The sequence below is a fragment of the Drosophila nasuta genome, chromosome 2R (assembly GCF_023558535.2).
Source record: "Drosophila nasuta strain 15112-1781.00 chromosome 2R, ASM2355853v1, whole genome shotgun sequence".
Classification (NCBI taxonomy): domain Eukaryota; kingdom Metazoa; phylum Arthropoda; class Insecta; order Diptera; family Drosophilidae; genus Drosophila; species Drosophila nasuta.
Window position 1 is genome coordinate 7,970,788 of NC_083456.1, and position 20,645 is coordinate 7,991,432.

Below are 20,645 nucleotides of genomic sequence, written 5' to 3' on the forward strand. Positions count from 1 at the left end.
TCAAATTAAAGCAATGGCTCCCAACAATTGAGTTTCATGGATACATTTCTGATATATTTTTATTTACTTAAACTTCTATCTTCTACTCAAAAGTAGTCTTCAAAAATATCATATGTATGCTAATAATAGAGTATTTGTGGAACTGTTTGCCTTGCAAAGATACCTTTTTTCCTTGCATTTTAGTATTAAATACTGCAACAAGAGAAAAATGGAGTTTGAGGAATAATTATGCTGCCATTGTTGAAGAAGAAGGAGCATGTGAGCAGCGAGAGTTGAAGTGAAGTTGGGTTATGGATGATGAGAGCCTCTTTACAGGTAGCACTTGAGGCAAAGAGGAGCAGTTGTTGTTGCTGCTGCTGCTACTGTTGTTGTGCTTATTGTTACCAAAGCTGCCTTTGTTTTGCATAAATTTTGTAAAGACTTGGAAAGACTTTTAGGCGAACGTCTTTGTTGAGCCCAAAGACAGAAAGAGAGAGAAGCCTGCATTAAGCATTAAGCGTTCTTTTTTTCAAGGCGCTACTGAATGCCAGAGTCGGCCATCTTTTGAGTTAATTTCGCAAATGAAAGCAGATATTATTCCCCGATCTCGTTCCGACGCTTATGACACATGTAGAACATGGCGCGTTGTTTTTCATTTATTTTATGCCTGGCCATGGAAAATCAATTAAGTTCTCTTGCGTGCAACGAAAGCTGGATTTTACGTTTTTCCTTTTTTTTGTACCCTTCAGTTGCAGTTCTCTCCATTTTTTTGCCTGGCATTCATTTCACTTTTGTTTTATTTTTTGGTAATCTGAATTTCAGTTTGCACATTAAGAACGAGGTCCGCGTTGAAGGCAAAAATATCCATTTTAATGAAATTATTCGGGATGGTGTAATACTCAGAGCAGTTCATTCGAAATATCAACGGATTGAAGTTCCTGACCAAATAATTACATTCCTGCGGCCCATTCGGTTGAAAAAGATGAAATTCTTAACGCAGTTTCATATTGAAAGGATTCATTAACACAAGCGCAATTATTAAATAAATTGTGGTGCTTTATGCTTTATGCGCATAAAGTAAATAAATGACATTTCTTTAAAATATCTGAGTAATAATTCACTCAAACCTTTGACTTGACTTGGCTTTAACATTGCCATTAGCTGATTTGCAAAAGGCATTTTGTGCAGCCTTTTTAGAGTCACGCACAAAAGTATGCAACAGCTTTTGTTTTTTGTTTGAGAATAGAAAGAAAACGCGACTTTCATATACCCAGCATAAGCAAAGCATAGAGACAAATTCTCGAAGAGAGAAAACTGCATTCCGCATGCGGCATGTGGTACAGGGTATGCCTAGAAAATGTCGTTTTGTTTGCCGTTTTTGCATCTGCGTCTCTCGCTCTCTCTCTCTTTTTCTGTGTTTTTTTCGTTGCTGTGCTGACACTTTGTGTGAATGCTGATGGTTTCCCCAGACTCGGCACCTCAGCGGCACTTTTCTTCTTAATGTTTTTTCCTGCCTTTTCATTGGGAATGCGAGAATGCCAGAGAGAAAGAGAGTGTGGCAACAAAGAGGTAGCCGCTGCTCTACGGGCGTTAACCGAGCTCGTTTGTTGTTGACTTTGTGCTCCAGTTGCAGCAGCAGCAGCAACAGCAGAAGCAGCAGCAACAGCAGAAGCAGCAGCAACAGCAGCAACCGCAGCCGCGATTGCGGCTTGGCACAAACCGACAAAAAACGGCCGCCTTTCGCGTTAGAAAACTGCATATTTGGCTTACTGGAAACTATCATTAAACAAGTAAAACGACCACAGGAGGAGGAAGCTGACGTCTAAGAGCAGCCACACAGAGTTTTACATACACACTCACCACATGAACTAAAAAGAACAACAACAACAACAACAACAAGAAGAAGGAGGAAGTCAACAAAAGGCGTTGCAAAACCCCGCTCTCGCACTCTTTGTTCGCATTTAAGCTCTTAGCCTCTGCAACTGCTGGCTTTTGACTCCTGTTGTTGCCTTTTTAAGCTGCTAACTGCCGCTGGAGGCGTCTTCAAAAGGCATAAGCTTAATGTGTTTTGGCATCGGTTTTCAAAGTGCATCTTCTCGAGGCACTAACCGAAGTCTTTTCATTCTGGATTTGACATCACCGAGTTGTGTGTGTTTTGTTGCTGGCTTACAAGACTACAGTACACAACTACAAGCTGCTCTGCTCTCTTGGCCCTTGGCAACCACAAAGGCAACCAAGTGTCAGGCAGTGTTAACCAAAAGCAGCCTGCAGTCTTCTTCGTGCTGCATTCTCTTAGTTTACATCGTCGTCATCTCTGGCATGTTATTTTTTTCTATCCGTCTCCATTTCTTGTCATCTTTTAACCACTTTTTTATATGCAGTTTTCCTTTTTTTGCATTTTATTCTCGCTTGTGGCTAGTGCTCTTGGCATAATTGGGATTTGGGTTGATTGATATGTTTCCCTTTTGCACTTGATAGTTGAGTAATTGATGCTACACGCAATAGTTAGCTGACTTTAAAGATCACTCGACTCCAATTCCAAGAAATTGAAATGAATTTTTGATTATGATTTGTTTTTCGAAATTGAATTTAAAATTGGTCGTACATCACTCGGCTTGTAGTCGGATAAAGTTTATTTTAAAATAGCCAAGGCCATTGATTAGCTGTGAAGAAATAGACGCAACCCACTTTCGGTTAGTGGTTGAAGGTCTCTCCACTTTATACAAGCTCACCACATCAATTCAGTGCGCGTCCTTCTCATGCAAAAAAGGAAAACAACGTCTCAATTTGTCTCAAGTTGTCAAGTTAACGTTGCAACACTTTACACTTGGAGTGTTGCAGACGGCACGACGTCATCGCCAGTTGCAATTTCCTCTTTCCCCCTCAAGCCCAAAGCAGCTGAAATTTTGTAGTTGTCGGCTTTGTTATTGTTGTTGTTGCTGTTGTCGTTGCAGTTGTTGGTGTCTTTGTCGTTGACTTTGACACCGTTTTGCACTTTTCGTTGGCATGTGAGAGAGAGACTGAGCGAAAGAGAGAAAGAGAGAGAGAGAGAGAGGGTGATAGAGAGGTGGAGACGCAGCTTGTTCCAGCACGTTTGGCACCACCCTCTTTGACAGGCACTTATTTTCTTATTATTAAGTATACGCTTAGTTGGCCCCCGCACACTGTGCACTGTGCGCTGTCAATGTGCAGTGCAGACGAAATGCGCTCGCCAAGTAATGATTACTTTGTGTCTGGCGCTGACAAATGCCGTCAGTCAAAGTCGAAAGTTTACCAACTGCAGAAGGAAGCAAAAGCAAAAGTCCTGTCGCTGTCTCTGTCGCAGTCGCTGTGTCAGCGGGAAGTCTATCTCTATGTGGGTTGGTCTAGCGTTTTGTGCCCATGACGACGACGACGACGACGAGTTCAATGCGGAAGTCGCGCACAAAAGGCGCATAAGATGCAATCAGCACGTAAGTCTCACTTGTTCCCCCTCCTTTCTATAAGAGAGCATGTGTGCGTACTAAAAACGTGTGTGTGTGTGTATGTGTGAGTGTATGTGTGTGTGCATCCATGTGCACTGTAGCCGATAAGAGGGCATTGGAAATTGGGCTCTGACTGCGTCCCCCAAAAAACTTTGCAGCTCAAGTTTTTAATGACTTCTTTAAGAGTCGAAACTTTATTTATTGCCCATGGGCACATAACCAATTTTAGTCTGATTTGTCGCCTTTATGGATTGCTTAATTGGGAATGGAGTCAATCACACAGACTGCAGACACATTGCTCTAAATAGTCTTTTTTAATTGGGAATGGAGATAGACCGAGTACAAAATATTACTCTATAAAGTCTTTGTCTTAAAACTCGAAAAAATATTTATTGGATTTTGCGTTGCTTCAGTAACAAAATAAGAAAAGTTTCTACTTTTAGAATTAAATTCTAAGGCTGTGTTTAAGTATTAATCGTATTATGGTGTATAATTGTTTTTTATAATTAAATTATCATTAATGCAGACATTCTAACCTACTTCTTTCTGTCTCTCCGACTAAAATTTCTATGCCAAGTATATATAATATTTAGTACTTTGAATAAAATTTGGCAAGTTATTCTCTACCCAATTGTTGAAACTATCTGTACTTGATTCCATAAACTTAAAACATTGTTAATTTCAATCATGGAATAATGTAACTTGTTCAATTTCGATTTCAATAAACGCTTTGGCTTTAGCTGGTATTTGATATTTTAAGTAGATCTGCATGTCAAAGGCTGTTATTAAGCTCAGTATGCAGCTATTGTCGTATGAAAATTCAATTTCCTATCCACTTGGCTATTGATTACTCTGTCCCAATACTGCCAGCACCGACAGCCAGCACTTCCGTCCTGCCCTTGCTCCTGCTACTTTGAATGCTATGCAGACTGATGGCTGCTGTGACTGTGACTGTGACTGCTGTTGGGCATTTCCGTTGACTTCCATTTGGGGCATTAATTACGCGCCTACTGCAAATCCTGAAATGCTCAATCAATACCATGGAACTATCCCTGTCACTGATGATTGCTGTTGTTGTTGCTGCTGCTGGTCGTTCTCGGTGGCCCCTGGGTATTATCAGTCATGGGCATATTTTGACAATGGCATTAGTCAAAAGCCTGGCTGTAGTAGGTCCAGTTAGCCAATCTCTTTGCCTCATTTGCAAAAGCCAACTTGTTTGCTCGGGTGACAATCAATGCGATTTGCCCCGCCAGCTAAATGGTTGCCAATGCCAAAAATCTGTCGGAAGCGCCCCTGACAACATTTGCCATCAGCTTCACTCGGACACCGTCATTTGAAATGCCTGACATTCCATATAATCGAGACTCTTCATAAGTTGTTTGCTCCTTTTTTTCAATCTTCTTCACATTTTTTTCCGCCCCCCTGCGACAGCAGCTGCTAATGAGGAGAGTTTTGCGCAAACTGTTCTGTTTGCTGGACTATTTTGGTTTTGGTGCCTTTGAGTTTCTTTTTGAAACATTTGCAAACAAATTGATTGTGTCATTTGCAGGCAATTAACTTTGTGTACCCTATAAGCAAAAAATGTGACAGTAAGGTCTAATAATTGTAGCTTTGATTTGATGATTTATATCTCTGACAACGATTATGTGGCTAAAGAATTATTTTCCTTTTAAAGAATACTTAAAGTAATATTTGTTTTACTACTATTCTTGATCTGCCAATACCTTTTTTGTTTCAATTAATTTTATTTTCGTTTTACTGCAACATAAGCTTTAATTCCATATTTTTAATATTATGTTTCTATTGGTGTAACAACTATTTATTTTTAAATTTATGCACCATACCAGTTCAAATTTAATTTTTTTCTTTTTTATTAAGGGAAAGAGAATAAAACCATAACATCGTAATTTAAAATTCATATAAATTAACCTATCCCCATAGATACATAATAATAAATGGAGAGAAAAAGTAAACGATTTATCGTTGCATACTTTTGACGATAAAATATTTCTCTTGCTTCATGAGTTATTGAACATATGCAAATATGGAAAAACATTGAATTTTTTGCATATATTTTTTAAAATAACCTGTTAAGCATTTAACATTAACATTAATTCAATTACGTCAAATGCTAATGTAAATCTCAATCATGTGTCCTACTTGCAGCTCCCATGCGACACTAAAGCGATTACAGCAGCTACTCAACGTCAGGATCAAAGTTGGCAACGGCAGCAGAGCAGCAGTTAGAGAGGAGTCAACTCAACAACAATATTTACACAGACATACACACACACACACACGCACAAATACATATATAGATAGAGAGATAGAAGCAGCACTGCCACGCCTTCAATACAATAACACACACAAATCGAACGCACAATGAAAAACGACGTCGTGCGATGGAGCAGGCAGCCAAATAGCAACAGCAACAGCAACAACAACAGCAATCGCAACAACAACAACCGCCACAGTCACAGCCAAAGCGAGAGCAACAACAACAATTTGTTGACGGCGGGCAACACACAACTGAGGCAACATGTTGCCAGCAAAAGAACTTGTCAACCAAATGCAAACGCAAATGTTGCAGCAACAAAGTGCGCCTGGCAACAACAGCATCAACAGCAACAAACAATCATTGAATGTGATATAACAAGAAATTACAATTTCGATTGCAATTTATTGAAAACTAGTTTTTTAACGCAACCAAGCAAAACAAAGTGCAATCGCAGCAGACATTTAAGAGCATCGACAGCGACAACGCGCGCATTGTTGCTGCTTATTTTGCAATTTAGTATCGCAGTTTTTTTATGTAATATTAATGTCGGTTTCGCGGCCGCCAGTGTTGCACCCAAAGTGGAAAGCGGCCACGCCCAGTCGCCCCTACTGCCACCCTACGTCCTCGACTACGAGACATCCAGCGGTGGCAGCGGTGCTAGCAACAGCAACAGCGATGGCGCCCAGCTAACCGCCAACAGCGGTGGTCGCCCATCTGGCGCTGGCGGCGATGCTGGACACTACACGCACACCTGGGCGGTCCACATACCGAACGGTGATAACAATGGCATCGCTGATGCCGTTGCCAAGGAACATGGTTTCGTCAATATGGGAAAGGTGAGTGAAAACAGAAATTAACAACCTTTATGAAAATAATATGAAAGAAAAATTGAGAATTTAAAAAAAGTAGGAAAATGAGTTCAGGAAAATTTAACAATATAAAGTCTAAGTAGTGAAAACATTTATTTAAAATAATATCTTGTAAATTTATTACCAATCTCTATTGATTTAAGGAGTCGTTTAAATTTAACTAACTGAAAACTGTCAACAGAAATTAAATTATTATTTTCATTGGCTATAAACACAGCAGCAGCTTTCTTTATTAAAAGTACTTATTCTTTTTATTTTATTATGCTGTCATTTCTTACAAGTGCTTTAATTGTTTAGAAAATTGCTCCAAGCTGAATATTAATTTAATGACAAATAAGTGTCTATCTGCAATCCATTGTGACAACTTTATATTAGACAATAATTGGTCATCCGATTATATTCTGCTTTAATTTTGTTAAAAACTAAGATTATTTTACATTATTTTAAATTGATTTTTAAATTTAATATATCCTCTCAAAGTGTTCTTACAACTAACTAACTTCTTTAACATTCATAATTTAATTTTGAAATTTTAATTTGATTTTTTATACAAAGAACTTTTTAGTTCAATTTATGCTTTGTTAGTTTTAACTCTAAACCAATCCGATTACTCTGAACTGCATTTAATTGCATGATAAACCAGATGAATCTCCTTTAGTTGAAGTGTTAAGTTATATGCGTTTAGATTGACATCATTATTAAGTGCAGGAAGCACTCAAAGCGGCAGTGCTTTGACAGCTTCTGATTCAGCAAACATTATTTAATAGATGGTTCACATTTGGCAACAACATTGCCAAAGTGCCACAGCTCCTAAAGTGAACAAAAAAAGTGGTTTCAAATTGAGTTCAACGCAGAGAGCTAACTCAAAGAGCGTCACGCTTTTGATAGATTTAACACCTGCACACGTTGGACCACGTTGCCAACGTTCACGTGTAGTTGGGCAAATGAAGCTCTTTTCAGCCGAGTCATTTTAGTTTTTGGCCACCATGCCATCAGGCAGCTGCCACTAGTTAAGCTTCTGGGCTGCAGCAGCGATTCAGGGGGAGGTGGCAAACTTTTGAAATCGCAACAATTTGGCCCGCATATCCGGCGGGGGAATGGTGGAGGAGGAAAGCAGAGCGGGGGTCATATGCAGAACCTCTCTCGTTTGCTAGTTTAGCATATCATTAGGACACTCCAATGCGAGACTATTAAAAGTTTGTTACACACACGCAGATATGCACACGCACACAAATGCAAATCTATTCAGAGCACATTTTGAGTAACTTTGACGTTATGGGAATCCAACTGCAACACACACGAAGGCTGTCTGGCAGTTGTGTGTATATGGATGTGCAAGTATCCAGGACAAAGTTTAATTTTTTCTGCATGCCCTGTACCATGTTAAACAATGGGTAGCACAAGTTTGAGCATACACCAAGTTGGAGTATTTGCAAGTGGTATCTGGAACTGCTGCCAGACACAACTTGGTTGTTTTTATTTCTTGGCTGCTTGTCTATCAATGCTGGCCAAGTCAGAGTAGATCGATGGGAAAGCCGCAGATGTTGCGACTGCCTCAAACTGCTTGGACAAACTTTAATCTGATTTCAGTCAAGCGATAGGGCAGTGATTTGCTTCAAACCTCAGCATCTTCTCCCCACCTGCAATTGATACACATTTTGTGTGCAGACAATTGAAACACTGACGCGATGTCACTAAGTGAACTTTCAAGCTGCACACAAATCGTCCACAACTATAGATATATCTAATTGTACTTATATAGATTTATATGGATCTAAAGAGTAGTCCATTTCAAACTTAAATACGCTGTGACAGTTAGTTTTGTGGAATTTCTTAGTTGGCACTTGAGTTTTCAATTAAAACCGAAACTCAGGTGGCAAAATTGTCACTGTGGGCGGAAGTTGAGCTTAAGTCGGCTACTCAAAATGAAATTAGTATCATTCACAATAGGCCCATTGAGCGAACCATTGTATTAATTGGCTGGATACCTTAAGCTTGAAACTCAATTTATTGTGAGACTTGATAAAACTTTTCGTCGTTTCTCTTTCATTCATTTTCTTTTGCTTGGTCAACTCATTTAACGTCTTTTTACTTTTGGGGCACCGGAATTACTATTGAAGTTGCTTTCGCGTCTGTAACAGCTGAGCTGGGCAGCAAGTTAATTGAAAATTAATTTTAAATGGCATTGTTCAAGTGTATCCCTCCGTTTCGTACGCCACGTGGAGAGGATGCTAAAATAAATGGCACATTTACATAATTAGACAACGTCAAATGGCTGTAAAATTGTAGCGATTTGCCCTGGCGACGGAAATGGGACATTTCAGCTACATGTATTAGCACTTGACCTTAACTTTAGATGGGTTCGCAATGTTCTAATACTGTAGCTTTAACACTTTAGTTGAGTAACAGCTGGGTTCCTTGGGTATTTACATGGTTCTGTTACCAAAAAGGGATGTTATGCAATTAATGTTAATGTTAATTACTTGCAGTGCACGCTGTTACTTAAAACTTACTTAATCGGTCCTAAATTGGTTTGGTTGACAATTCGGTTTATCATTAGTATTGAGCAATCTCGCTGTACCTTTTCTTATTTAGGGAGTATTAACAGACAGAGACACCACTTAAAGTAACAATGTTATTTCCATGTTATTAATGTTAATGTTAAAACCTTGCAGTGTCACTTTAACATGAATTTATGTTAACTTAACAATAACCGGTGTAGTTATGTTAACATACGCGATAATTTTGTGCTTTTCCTTGATCATAATGCTGTAAAATTGACAAATTTAGTGTTTTATGAGGTGCAAAATGGCAGCTGGTTTATATTAAATTTCCATAGACTGCGCAATCTCGCATTTCTCTATTCAAGAGCTATAAAATAAAAAGAAAAGAAATGAAGAAACAAATAAAAAAGAGAAAAGGGAAAAAGGCAAAAAAAAAGTTGTGCTAATATTTCTCGTATTTCTGCTGCGATTTCTGTTGCTCTTGCTTCCTTCATTTTGCTATAAAGTCCTTTTGACAAACTGTGTATAACAAAAATCCAACTAACTGTGCAAACAAGTTACAAGTGAAACACTAGTAACAACAGCAACAACAAAAACAAAAGCGAACAACAACAAAACTAAATTAATAAACATGCTGCAAGCGCGACTTTTTGCCATTTGCGACTCCCCATTGCGAATATATATACGCTATATGCTATATGTATTTGTTTTGTTTGCTTTTTGTTATACTTATTTAGCACTGGGCGTGACATAAGACTTGCAACTTGTGGTGCTTTCCAACATTAATACTCTCTTCTTTCGCCCTCACGTTCGGATGCACGTTGCTGTCAACTGATGTTATGCGCCAAGTTTTAATGAAAACTATGCAGTCTGTTTATCTATGTAGCTTGTGTTGGCACAACTCACATTCAACTTGCAGTTTTCGCGCTGCAATTATGATGATAACACAAGGCATCAGAACTTTATAGTCCGCTTGTCAGTAATATTCATAAAAATACTAAAAATAAACAAAACTCACTTGCAAACCATTAGAGGCTTTTCAGAGTTGCAAGTTGAGTTGAAATGTAGAACATGAGTGAGTTGTCTGTGATCGACTGTGAGATACCTAACCTGATAATTAAAATTAATATTGAAGTGCGTTCACTATGAAGTTTGCAGCACTAGCATTAGAAGATCTAGTCCTATAAAATACATAAAACTCTAAATACTAATACTAAATATAAGTACTAAAATTACTGAAAGTAAGCAGACAGAACATACAAAATGTACTAAACTCTAATACTTAATACTAATACCAACAAAAACAGAATTAATGTGACAAAACATTGTTACCTAATTTAAATAAGTGAAGAAAGTATCTCAAGTAAATTAATAATCTGTTTGCAACTCTGACGTATTCAAATACCCCTTGAATAATTAACAATTACAGTTTGAGCAGCAATTCATTGCTTCAAATTTAAGCAACTTAACACTCTCGATGCGATTAATCTGCTGGCACTATCGACTAGTGTCATCATGCCATTATTTGTGTTGCCAATTAAAAGCGAAACTCCCATGGAAGAAGACTTTCGCCGCGCTTTTAACTAACTTCTGACAAATGCATTTTTGGCGCAAAACTTTTGGAGTACGGTGCGATAAGAGAATGGCAATTTATGCGCTGCATTAATTTGCCCCACAGCCGACAGGATACAAACGGCGTGTATTCACCTCGTTGTTGTGTGTGAGCTTCCATTGCCTGTCAGTTGCAACAAGCAAGCAGCCAGGCAGGCAGGTTCAGCTCAGCTCTCTGAGCTCCTTGAGTTTGAGTTTAGTCAGCCAGCTGCTGTTTGTCATTGCTTATCAGGGTCTGCAAGCCGGCAACTTCCTTTTAGGCGGCCATTGTGTTCCTGCTGCCGCTTGCTGTGGATGGATGTTGCCTGGACTCGGCTTTTGTGTGTATGGACGTATTTACATAACACAGCCGCCATTTCTTTTCTGCTCACCATTCGCTCGCGTCTATTGTTCGTGTTGTGATAAATGTTATCGTTGTCTGTCGTAGTCGTCGTCGTCGTCTGCTTGGATCCATCCACCCATCCACCAGCCTTCAGCGGCACTCATCAATTTAATTGAAAAGCCTCTTGGACCCGTCGTCGGCTTCGTCGTCGTCGTGGATGCTTTCTCTTTGTTATTTGCCTTTTCGCTTTTCTGCTGCCGACGACTTCGACTGCTTCTTAATTTTCTTTCGGTTTTATTCACTTTTTATTTAATTTTCCTCATTTTTATTATTATTTTTTATGCCTTTGTCGCGTCCTTAAACTTATCGTCCGGTTTAACTTTGCCGCTTCTTCGATTATTGATTACTGTCCTTGATGGGCATTTTCCTCACAAGCCACACGACTGCAACTTGCAGTCATCGCACCCTTTCGCTCACTTTTATTGCATTTCGCATAATTAAAATCACGGCCAATGATGTGTAAAGCACAAACCGAAAGGCCTTTAACATCTTCTTTCCGCCCTCTTTTGCCGCTGGCTGCCTGATAAATTACGTTACGCCTGGCAAAGGACTGTGCTTTTCTCTTTTCAGTGTATTACCTTTTCTTTTTTTGGTTCGTTGATAAAGGTCAACAGCTCATTAACGACGAGGATTGCATGTGAAGGCATCAAGGAAGTAACATCTTAAGCAGCACCTGCTTTTTGAGTTAGGTAAAGACGACAACTACCCTTGTTAATAGAGCTTATAATGTGTTGGCGGAAGCTAACAGTTTGACAAAAATATTAAGATATTGGATATTGCTAAATGAATATGTCTATTAAATTGAGAAAAGTGCAGAAAAGTAATTTAGTAAGTGATAATCGTCAGACATTAAAGAAAAAGTAAAATATTCGAATCTAATTAAATGCTTTTAAATACCTAAAGAGGCAAAATACCGATAGCGGAAAGGCTTAATAATTATACTACGAATTTTAATAATATAATATAAAGAGTTTGTAATGTGTTTAAAAATTTAAAATTTTTTATATTTAAAACTAATTAAATATGAGAATTTTAGGACTAAATATTTTAGAAAAGTAATTTAGAAGGTGATAATCTCCAAACCTCAACGAAAAACTTAAATATTGTAAGCATTAAAAACGGAAAGGTGTAATTATTTTTCTGATTATTTCAAATGAGTTTTAAATTGTACTAAGTATGTAATATTAAATTCTGCATTATTGTTTAGAAAATTCATTTGCCAAACGTCAAAGTGAAATTAAAAATATTTCATTGTAAATTAAAGCTATAAAATACTTCGTTAGTTATGCTCAAACAGACAGAACATTGAGAGCGAAAAACTTTAACACATTTGCTATTTACGTAATTCAAAGAAGTTTGAAATAATAGAACGCATTTATATAAAATATAACAACGAGCTGCAGACACGATTACAATCAATTGGAGACCTTTACAGTTTTAGCAGCACTGTGCTCCCTTACCTTGGGTCACATTCAGAGCCGACAAATTGCCACAATTTTCATATCACTTCGAGTTCCTTTTGTTTCAGTTCTATGTTATTTTTTTTCTCGCAGCCGGAGAAGTTTAACAAAAGTTAAGAGCGTATAGATAGAGATGCATATACTTATGTATATATGTATGTATATATGTAGATATGCCATTAGTAGCTGTAGTTGCATATGAGCATCCTTGCGTGCTGGCTTACTGTCTGTGTATTTGTGTGTGTGTGTGTGCTTCTCGTGTGTGTGGCTCATGGCGGATATCGTTGATAAATTTCAAGTCAAAAACTCGGAAAATATTTATGACTTAACTTTTGTTTAGTAACAAAGCAACACGCGCGCCAACTGACAAGCGCACACTCACACTCAGCAAACTAGTCAAATGCAGAGAGAGGCATTTATATTTCGCCGAGTCTGGAGCGGCTTTTGTGCTGTGTAAACTGGCATTCAGAATTGTCAGAGAACTTTGCATCTTTTGCTTATGCAAATACTAGCAAAAAGGATTTTTGCTTACACTGCCTTTTAGCAAACGCTGTTGGGAATGCGTAGAAGCTTGTAAAACTTTAATCACATGTCATGCAAAGAAATATCACACATATGTATAGTATATAAAAGTATGCTTTTTTTTTTTTGGTTTTGTCATTGATCCCTGACTTGGGGCAAAAGTAGAAGTTTTGCAATGCAATTTGCTGGCAAGTTCCGTTGGGCCTTGTACCTAATTGAATATGTAAACCCGGAATGCGATTGAGTGTGAAATGAGTGAATCACTCACACTCGCACTCACACACGCATAATAGAAAGTTTGAAGCTGAACTGAATTTTTGCACTGGGGAAAAGTTTTCTACAAATGAAATTCAATCGAAGAGCTAAGAAATTTTTTACTTCACTGGAAAATTAAGTTTACTACTTTTGTGGCACAAATGAATGACTGAATCAATGAATGAGCGAATGTGCCCCCAAGGCGGGTCGAATATATTACAAATACTTTCGAATATGTTTCACTGTGTGAGTCTCTGTGGGTATGTGTGTGTGTGTGTGTGGGGGTTAACTTTTTGCATGAGCCAATTGGCAAAAGTTGCAGCTGCCTAATAAATATTTCAAAAAATTCATTTCAACTTTTGCCAATGGTTTTGTGGTGTAAGAATTTACTTCAAATTGCTTTGCAGGCAAACATCAAAAACTGCTACAGTTTGACAGCCACTGGGCAAAAGTGCTCAATTAACATAGCCAATTCATTTGATTGCCTCTTTGCCATTCCCACCAAAACATTTCCATCAAAACGCGTGAGGTAAATGAATTTTCCCAGCATGATGACACAATTTCCAACAACGGGATGTAATAGTCCTTTTACTAAATTTAATGGCAAACGGAGGCCAATTATGTTTCGTGAAAATGTTGTTGATGATGGGAAACATTTTGGTAAAGAGCAGATATTATTTATGTCGGACAGAGAAGCGGTTTCAAGTGGGAATTGAATAGGCGACGCGAAATTCAAAATTTCGCTGGAACATTTAACTACAAAAAATATACATACTATACAGTTTAAAGCATGAAGAAGGAATTTATTAGAAGATATTTTGATTGCCAGCAATGCAAATCAACTAAAGAACAAATTCATAGAATAAATATTAAAGTGCAATTAAAAATTCCTCTAGTGATTTCACATTTTCGAATTCAACTTTTTAAAAATTTGTAAGTTTACCTGAAACTCAACTTGACAGCGAGGTATGCAATAAAAGCTGTTTCGTTCTATGCAAATGCTGACATTGATAAGAAAAAATGAAAATATGCGCATTTCCTTCTCTGATATTATTTCCAACGCTGCATTGTGGGCATTAGCTCGAGAACGGAATGCAGGCAATATATTCTAAAAATTATGCGTTGCTCGTGGAATTTATTGGCTCGCCAATTTAGTTTCCTCTAAAAGTGTGTCCAAGCGTATCTTATAGTTGAGATCTGTTTACAAAACCTCTTCTAGTTGGATGCTGTGTATATTAGAACATTTTCCCCTTAATATCCACCTTATTTATGGTCATTTTTGTTAACGCCCAATCGCATCATGTTGGCTTATCTTCTTTTTTAATATTCTTGGAAATGTTCTGCGCATTCTGTTGCCTTTGTACGGAAAATGGCAAAATAATAAAATGGCTGCTACACTCCTCAGAGTGTAAGCCAAGCAAATGGGAGTCTTAACGGAGATGCGTTGCAAGATTAATTTAAGATTTGTTTGCCACACACACACACACACACAAAGCAAATTTGTTGCAGCGAAACTTCCTTTAACTCGCTTCATTTAGGCTGTTTTGTTGTTTCTTCAAATGTTGTTTTAACATTCTTGCTCTTTTTTAATTTTCCTTTGCTCTTCTTTTGGGCCACGCCCCCTGGCTTTGCTGTTGACTCTTTTGGGTAATCTCCTCCCTTTCGCTGTAGGCCGTCCGTCGGCTCTATTGAAGTGAAAAATTGCTAATGGTCAACAGGCAGCCTTACACAAAGCCTTGCCAATCGACGGCAATTTCACCCAACGCTCTGCTCTCCTCTCCCCTCCAGCCACAGGCTTTCTCAGCCGTTAAAAAAAAGTACTGTCACAGTAGCGCCGCCAGTAAATTGCCGCGCTGTGATTTTAATTAAAAGGCCCAAAGTCCAGTCGAGTCATAGTTACAGTGAATGCACAAAATATCGCACCATTTGCCAAAGTCAAAGTTGAGTTGATTTTAGGGCCATTTTAATTGCCAGCCAACCCCAACCCTCCCTCCGGTTGGACTGGGAGGGAAAAAGGAAACAAAACAAGAAAGAATGGAGGGAAAAGTCGAGCTAAAAGAGAAAATTTATGCAGTGCTCAATCAAGCGTGACAGCTTTATTGCACACAACAAGCCAAAGTGAAAATTTGAAATTTGTGGCAAATATTTTGACTGCATAAATATTGGACATCTTTTTGCCGCCAGTCATATTTTTATACCCTGTATATAAATGTAGAAAGCGTAGTTTAAGTTGTTAAGCTAATGAAGGAACATTTGCTGGATGTCTGAGTCTTTTGGTTATTAAACATTTACTTCAAACACACTTCACTTCTTGTTTGCCTTTCATGATAAGTCCTTCTACAGCATAGTTTTACTGAAATACATTCCAGGGAATTCTCAAACAGTTGTGATGACATTTCCACTAGTTTGCCATTTTATTATTGTATTTTTTGCGCTTAGCCAAACAAATCGTTAGCAATTGCATATATATATATATACATTTCTTTTTTGTTTGAGCAAGGGGAAACGATGATTGCGCAATCAAATCATCGCTTTACGCTTGATTAACGGAATGTTATGTTTGCCACAACCTACCGTTAGCAATTATGTGCATACTCGTTTAATATTTGTCGAATTTCGAATCAAATTTGTTCGATGGCCGACAAAATGTGCAAGCAGTCAAAACAATTAAAGTTGATGAACCAAATAATAAAATTGTGAAATAGTAATAAATGTGCAAACGCTGACAGCTTACACCATTCGTTTGATTAATCGTAATAAATGATTCAACTCAGCTTTAATTTCCATTCAGTTCCATTTAAATGTTACCACAATTTTCTTCAGTTGAAGGTTCTCGATACTCAATGAAATGATAATATTTGTCTTAACATAGCAGATGGCCATTCGTTGGGAGTCCACACATATATTTCCCAATGATATCCTTATGAGGTGGACACACGCGGCGTATGCTTGACATTGTGTCGATAATAGCACGCATACGCCGTGTATGCCATAACATTGATCGCTCTTTTGCTCATTCTCGTTTCCCATTTGTTTTATTGTTTCCTCCATCCGTGTGCGTGTTCTTCGTCTTGCACTGAAGCTGTTGCGTAATTAAATTGCAATAAATTGACCACAACTTGCTCAGCAGATGCAGCTGCGAGTCCGCTGGCCATTAAAATGTTTTCTTTTTGGATTTTTTTTTGGTCAGCAAACACTTTAACTGGCTTGAAAGCGAGGCGCATAATGTGGCATTAAATCATTGTATACCTTCAGCAAGTGAAATTCCTCACGAAGTAGAACGAATGGGAATATTTGAGTGAATTATTAGACGCACATTCATTTATTATGGCATTTGGATCTTCGATTGGCATTTCAACTGCTACTGGAAATTAAATTGCAATATTCACAAAACACTCACTTAATTTCGAATACTAACAAGCTGTTGTTTGCAATAATGTATTTTAAATAATTATTATTATTAATGTAATGTGATTTCATTGTGAATTCCAGCATTTAAACTAAATATCTTGAAACTGAATATTCTTCAAATCGATTGCTTTGTAATGTAGCTTTCACAAAAATATAAATCAGTCAATTGCAAGCAACAAGCCACAAATTACAAGCAAGAAAATTCATTGCCAGCAATCAACAGCACAGCACAGCACAGCAACAACTAATAAATCATTTTATCCATCATTCTGCTGCTTCGTCCAGGAGCATTGAATTGTAATCTGATTTTAGATTGATATGCAGTATCCTTGTGAAACGCAGCCTGCTGGCAGAAATGAATGTGAATGTTACGTTTGCAATTACATTGAAATAACATCAACTGCATTCTGAGCAATAAAATTGATTTATGAACCCTTGCAGCTGGCACACTCAAATCGATATTCAAATTGGGTGTCAATTTTTTGGCCAGATGATGCATTATCAATACCCTTTCTCCAATATCCAATGCAATAACGAGGCAAGTGTAAACAAATCTAATTCATTTACTCTCGGCCCTCGGCAGATTGTCACGACATTAGTTCGATGCTGACAACTTTAATTACCAACTTTCATTTACATTGGGAAAGGATGGAAAAGTCAATGCTGCATGGCTTTTCAATTTTTAATCAACTTGAAACGTGTCCATAAATCAGCCAGAGAATTATTTGATTGTTTTAGACATACACACATACATACTCACACAGAGACGCACTAAAAGCAGGCTTGGGATTTGGCAAGCATTCAAAAAAGTTGACGACACAAAAGCTTTTCGTGCTGTTCGTTTCGCATGACATTGAAAAGTTGCCTGACAGCTGCAAAGCTGTAAAAGGACGCACATAACGGATGCCAATCACCGTTGCAATTATGTGACTGTATGTGTCTGTCTGTCTGTCTGTGTGTGTGTATTGAACTTAGCCGTTGACCTTAGCCTGCTTTCCACACACGCTCGCATACACACACACACAGACACTTAGTCATTTTGTCATTTACTTGTTAGTGGCACTACAGGAGAAATGAGAAGAGCAAAGAGCAGAAAGAAAAAAGTAGTGTTGCATATTTTTAGGCGGCTGCCACAGCCGCAGCCGCTGCGCTGCGTCACTCGGGTGCATCTCGTTCAGGGTCGTTGTGAGATCAGAGCAAAGCAGGGCAGAGCAAAGTCAGCCGTTCAACGTCAACATCAAGTGGCCCACTCGGTGTTGCACTTGAACCGTAATGAAAGCATTTGCTGCCACAAGCACAAACACATGCATAAAGATAGCCAAGAGAACGAGCAAAGAGAGAGAGAGAGAGAGAGAGATTGCAGTGCACTTGGTTAGTTTTAGTGTGTGCGACATCTGACACTTGTCTGTAGTTTTATATTCCGCATTTCGGACAACAACAAGAATGCACGCACGTATGTATGTATGTATAAATTTAAGATTATCTACAACTTGGCGAAAAGTGCACGAATACGTAATTTAAAAGATGTGTCCAGTTACTTTAGTTTTTTTTTTTTAACGCATGTCAGATATAACAATTTTTAAATAAATAATATAAAATAGATCTGTATACTATCTGGTATGTGTATACCAATTATCCAAATTATATTTTTTAAGAAATATAATTCTTTTTATTGAAGTTGAATGTATTTCCTCTTGCTGTACTTTCAATTTTCGAATATGTATATTTTACTTGTGTACAGAAGCTTAATGTTATTATGTTATTTTAATGTAAATTGATCAAGTTTAAATAATACTTTTGCAAACTCAAGAAGACTTATTGAAACATGAAAAGTTTGTTGCTACGTTACATGTATTTCATGGCCTGAAGGCTCAACCAATATTTCTATTGATATGTTTGTGTAACATTGTTCTTACAAAATAATTACAGACTCTTTTGTATATTACATTACAAACATGTTTTTAAATTCAACACTTGAGTCGATGGACTTAGTAGCTAGCACTCCCTTCTTTTAGTTATTATATTATTTTGTATAAAAATTAACATTTACAAATAACTAAATAATAAATTCAACACAATTTACTACTTTTCCAACTATTAGGATATTCTACAAACGAAACAAAAGCTTTTTAATTTCGTTACATCAGAAAAATGGATATCTATAGGTAGCCGCAATTAGATTTCCATTCACACAATTAGCAGACAACTGCTCACATCGATATCGCTATCATTGACCATTTTGTGGTAATTGGCCAAGTCCCACATGGCAGAAAAGCAACAAAATTTCATTAACACTTCCAACACGGGGCAGAAACCGAGTTCATTTATACACGTTGGGGGGGGCTAAACGAAATGTGTCTTCTGGCTTAGACGTTAGACGTTGGTTAGTTAGCCATGGCCAGAGTCCAAGCTGTGGACAAGTTACGTGTGGCACACTTACAGACAATTCAACACATTAACACCTATTAGGAGCGTCCAACACACACACACACACACATGCAGACATGCAAACAGAAAAGAATGGTAGGAAATGGCAGGAAAAGCAGGAAAAGTCAACGAGGCAGTTGTGTAAATGGCCACATAAATAAAAGCGAATGTCTGCCAAGTTATGAATAATCATGACAACAACAACAGCAGTTCACTCTCTATATTTCTCTCACTCTCTTCCTCTCTCGAGGTGTGTGTGTGTGAGTACACGTGTGAATGCTCTGTGTGTGTGTATTGTAATTAAGCTTTTGGCTTTGGCTAAGACAAACGGTGGAGCTGCATTTGAAATGGCACCGCTTTGGGCTATTTTTATGTCCAATGGAGCAGCAGAAGCGTCTGCTTTCCCCACACAATACCACACACACACACACGCTTACGCACATGGAAAGGTAACTAGGCATTAGCCTGAGCCATGAAGAAGGCTCGAGATAAGAGAACAGCAGAAGGCATTATACCGCATGTGCGTTCGTTCGGCATACAAATCTGGAGAGTTAATTAAAAGTCATTAGTGTGCGGTATAATTGCAACTAAGCGAAACGTTAAGTCCACGAAAGGCAGTCGTAGAAGAAAAACAAGTGAGAAAGCTACAGGCGAGTAAGCTCGACTGCAACATACTCGCTACCTAATTCTAAAGAAAAAATAAATCAGTGCGATATTATATAAATATACCGAAATAATATACTGAAGAAATACTAAAATATACCGATTATTATATCTGATACATCGATATACTATTACATTTAAAATATACCACTATAGAAATATACGAAATAAATAAACCGAAAAAATTTTGAAATATACCGATTTTGATATTTGGTATATTGAAATGTTATTACATATAGTACACCATAGAATACAAAATACACCAAATTTTCATCATACAACACCCGACGCATAAGACAACGCTCATCTAGGTTTTTTATCCGACCCGGAATCATTAAAACTGTAGTTATTAATGCTTGTACCAAAAAATGTTACTTTATCCAAGAATTGATAAACGTTATGGAGTCGGTTAAAATACCTTTCTACCTTACGGATAGCAGGTATAATAAACCCGGTTAACAGACAACAAATGAGTTAAATGAACATAATTGGAAATATATTAGGGGTATGTCTGAATAAAGTGAGATTAGACTGCGTTAGACACAGAGCTTTTAAACTGCAATAAAAATCACTTTAAGCGCAAGAATTTATTAATAATGTATACAAAATGTTTCCTTTCTTTATAGGTAAGCAACAACTCCTTCAAATTTGTTTGCAAGTTTACTACGTAAGTATCGTATTTAAAGATTTTCAAGTGACTGTCGTAATCCGAGCATCAGACTCATAAATCACGTTAATGAACTGCGAGAAGTGCACTCAAAAAAGTATGCTATAGTTCTTTGGCTCACTTTAGCAAACAAGTTTCATTCAACATTTAAGC

General features: G+C 37.7%; 1 protein-coding gene across 3 annotated transcripts in view; it reads left to right on the forward strand.

Annotated features, from left to right (window-relative positions):
• The window catches only part of LOC132787191 (furin-like protease 1), a 161,273-nt gene that overhangs the window by 88,220 nt on the left and 52,408 nt on the right, over positions 1-20,645 (forward strand). For all 3 annotated transcript variants that reach the window (XM_060794110.1, XM_060794111.1, XM_060794112.1), the window contains one exon: positions 5,610-6,557. In XM_060794110.1, the coding sequence (XP_060650093.1) occupies positions 5,826-6,557 (732 nt within the window). In that variant the 5' untranslated portion in view covers positions 5,610-5,825. The remainder of the gene's footprint in view (positions 1-5,609; positions 6,558-20,645) is intronic.